The 3,159-nt window shown below is 38.6% G+C and overlaps 1 protein-coding gene across 1 annotated transcript; it reads left to right on the forward strand.

Moving 5' to 3' along the window:
* The first annotated feature begins 670 nt into the window (after positions 1-670).
* On the forward strand, positions 671-2,297 carry LOC117320475. Its single transcript, XM_033875067.1, is given in 3 exon segments — positions 671-733; positions 989-2,025; positions 2,027-2,297. Coding segments are annotated over 3 exon segments (1,371 nt in total).
* The last annotated feature ends 862 nt before the right edge of the window (positions 2,298-3,159 follow it).

Genomic DNA, 3,159 nt, shown 5'->3' on the forward strand with positions numbered 1-3,159 from the left:
TTTTTTCCCCCCGGGTTTTTTTTTAAAAGGAAAAATTCCCCCGGGGGGGCCCCCCCGGGGGGAAAAAAATTTAAAACCCCCCCCGCCCGCTCAAAACTTAAAAATTTTTAAAACCCAAAAACCGCCCCTTTTTTTTTTTTTTTTTTTTTTTTTTTTTTTTTTTTTTTTTTTTTTTTTTTTTTTTTTTTTTTTTTTTTTTTTTTTTTTTTTGTTTTTTTTTTTTTTTTTTTTTTTTTTTTTTTTTTTTTTTTTTTTTTTTTTTTTTTTTTTTTTTTTTTTTTTTTTTTTTTTTTTTTTTTTTTTTTTTTTTTTTTTTTTTTTTTTTTTTTTTTTTTTTTTTTTTTTTTTTTTTTTTTGATGGATTTTTATTCACAAGTCCGCGTTCAAAAACCCTCATCGTCCTGAATCCGCCAGCTTCCTCTTGATTAACCCCAGGTGAATGGTAACGATCTGTATGCAAATGATAGCTTTTTCTCACCTCCAAACCAAAGAGCAGCCGTGAAGAACATTCGGCACCTTTGATGTATTCACCCGGACCTGTGCCTATCAATTCTATGTACAGTAGTGTGGTATCTTCAGCGTTCGGAAAAAGAATCCGATTTGTTTCAGGACCTGCAACGACTCCTAGTGGCAGAATGTGAGAAAAATCATGTACCTACTAATCCTGAAAATGAGTTCTCCCCTGGATCGGCCGCCCCCACATTCCACAACCAAGTTTGACCTCGGAAACCAGGTATTCTCTCGTCACACTAGTTATCCCGGACAGAATGAAGACGATGGGGAGAAGAGTTGCCCTTCGACAGGATGTCGGTAAAACTTATCAGCTACTACATTCAGAGGGGTTTGGGTCGATCGAGGTGGCACGTTATCAAGCACTCTGTGCAGCCTCAGTTTCAGAACATGCTACTATGCCTGTCAACAATGCTTTGATGGGAGAAACGACTGAGTTAATGAACCAATCCACTTTTGAGCTGGACTTCTTGTAAAGCCACGCCGACGTAATGCATCTATTGTTCTAGTGGATCAAGCCCAGAAAAACGACAGCTTCAGCAGTCAACAAGGGGGACAACTCTTCAACACAAGTACAGCTACCAACAGAAGCACACCAGACCTTGAGGATATTCTTTGTCAGGATAGTGAATTCCAGAAGCGACCTCGACACATAGTTAATTCTGATTTAGCTCAGCATGTGGGTACCACTGCAAGACAACTGAAGTTTGGTGACGTTACCCAGGAAGCAAACACCATCAACATCCAGAGCTCCGCTATGTGTCGACCATTGTCAGCAGTTTCCTGTGTGTCGACTGGAAGTGCCTTCTCATCTGATTCTGACATTGATGTATGCGACTTCAGCGACAATGAGAGTATATTTGGCCAAAGGACTGTTACACCAGATCAAGATTGTTTTACTGTGAGTAAAGACATTAGTTCTCTGCCTCCATCTCACGTATCTATACAGAACCATTGTGTTATCGCTGGACAGAATCCTCACCAACAAACCAGCACATCCAGTTTTCTTTTGGACCAGTTTCAGAATGATATCAAGTGTAGAGACAATGTCTCTAGTTGCCATGACGATGCATCTCCGGGTGACAGCAGTGAAAGTGTAAACAAACCTTTGGATATTTTCGCTATGGCAACAGCCGAACTTGACCTTCCAACCTCTGGAGAGATCACAGATGAGAAACTAGTTATTGATGAGTCCACCATTAAATGTGAAGTCAGCAGTACCACTGGCCAGCAGAGTGAACTTCCCCAAGTGCCAGCAATGATCGGCCGGAATCGATGCCTGACACCTGAAGCCTCAATGATTTTGACAAAATGGTACGAGGATCATATTTCTTACCCATACCCTTCAGATCTTGAAGTACAGCAACTCTGCATTTCTTGCGGACTGACCAAGACTCAAGTCAAGAAATGGATGGCCAACAAACGTGTCCGGACTTTCAACACCCTCAGCATCACTGGTAACCAACATCCAATTAAACGCAAGTTCAAAGGTGAAGTTGGTAAGGCAGCAGCTGTTTTCTACCAAACCTAACTACCAACAACTTAGCACAGAGGCAAGGCAGGTTTTGAACCAATGGTATGAAAATCACGCAGAGAATCCCTACCCTTCTGAGGACGAAAAAGTGATGTTATCACGAACAGCTAACATCACCCTAGCTCAGGTACGTTCGTGGTTTGCCAATAAGAGGAGCCGTGCCCATAACACACGACGACAGGTTCCTAATTACTTCATCAGTAAGTACCCCGAGTACACACCTATCGTACACCATGGTCAGTATGCATCGTGAAGAGGCTCGACGTGGTGGGACGGAGACAACGGGCCAACCATATGTACGCTCCTTATTGATGTCTGAAACCTAAGAACTCTCGAGTGTTTTCCAGGACAATCGTGATAGTGACTTTGTGTGGAAATCTTTTGTGAATATTCCCGCTAATAGTGACTAGAACGATGAATAGTGCCCATGTACACTTAATGTGATGTTTTATGGAATATTTAATTCTTATCGTGAACTTATATGTGAAATTCACTGGAGACAGGATTAATTACAGATTACTATATTGAACATCAGGTATTTAATGAACATTCAATGAATCAAAGACTTTGACAAAGACAGATTTGTAATTTTACGATTTTTCAATGTTTCTAGCGATGGAGAAGATAATAATTTTTTTATCTCAACATGTAGGATACCAGGATATATTATAGTACAAATGCATCGTAGGTAGATTAACCTCGGTGAATCATTTAACCTGACTATTGATAAACAAAAGTGCCAAATATAATATTTTGTAATTTATATCATACCTGTCTATATATTGTAATAATTTCTGCACCAAATGATCTTCTATAGTCAATTACATAATATTATTTATGTAAATCTTATGCTTATTAATTTATTTCAGTTGCAGCATCTTGTAAATTTGTATTTTATCATGTACATTGTTTCTTATAATGACTTGTTTACAGTGTATGATAATTAAAGAAATACATTTAAATTTGATTTGAAGTCCTTCTTGTTCTTATTTTAAAATCAGAATTTCAATTGAGTTAAAACATGATGACTCTAGTGTTCTTTTTTGGGTAGGCAGAAGCTTTGGTCTGTACCAGGACATGATACTCTAGTTTTGGGTCTTTTTTTGTTGGGTAGG

The sequence above is a fragment of the Pecten maximus genome, unplaced genomic scaffold, assembly GCF_902652985.1.
Source record: "Pecten maximus unplaced genomic scaffold, xPecMax1.1, whole genome shotgun sequence".
Taxonomy (NCBI): Eukaryota; Metazoa; Mollusca; class Bivalvia; order Pectinida; family Pectinidae; genus Pecten; species Pecten maximus.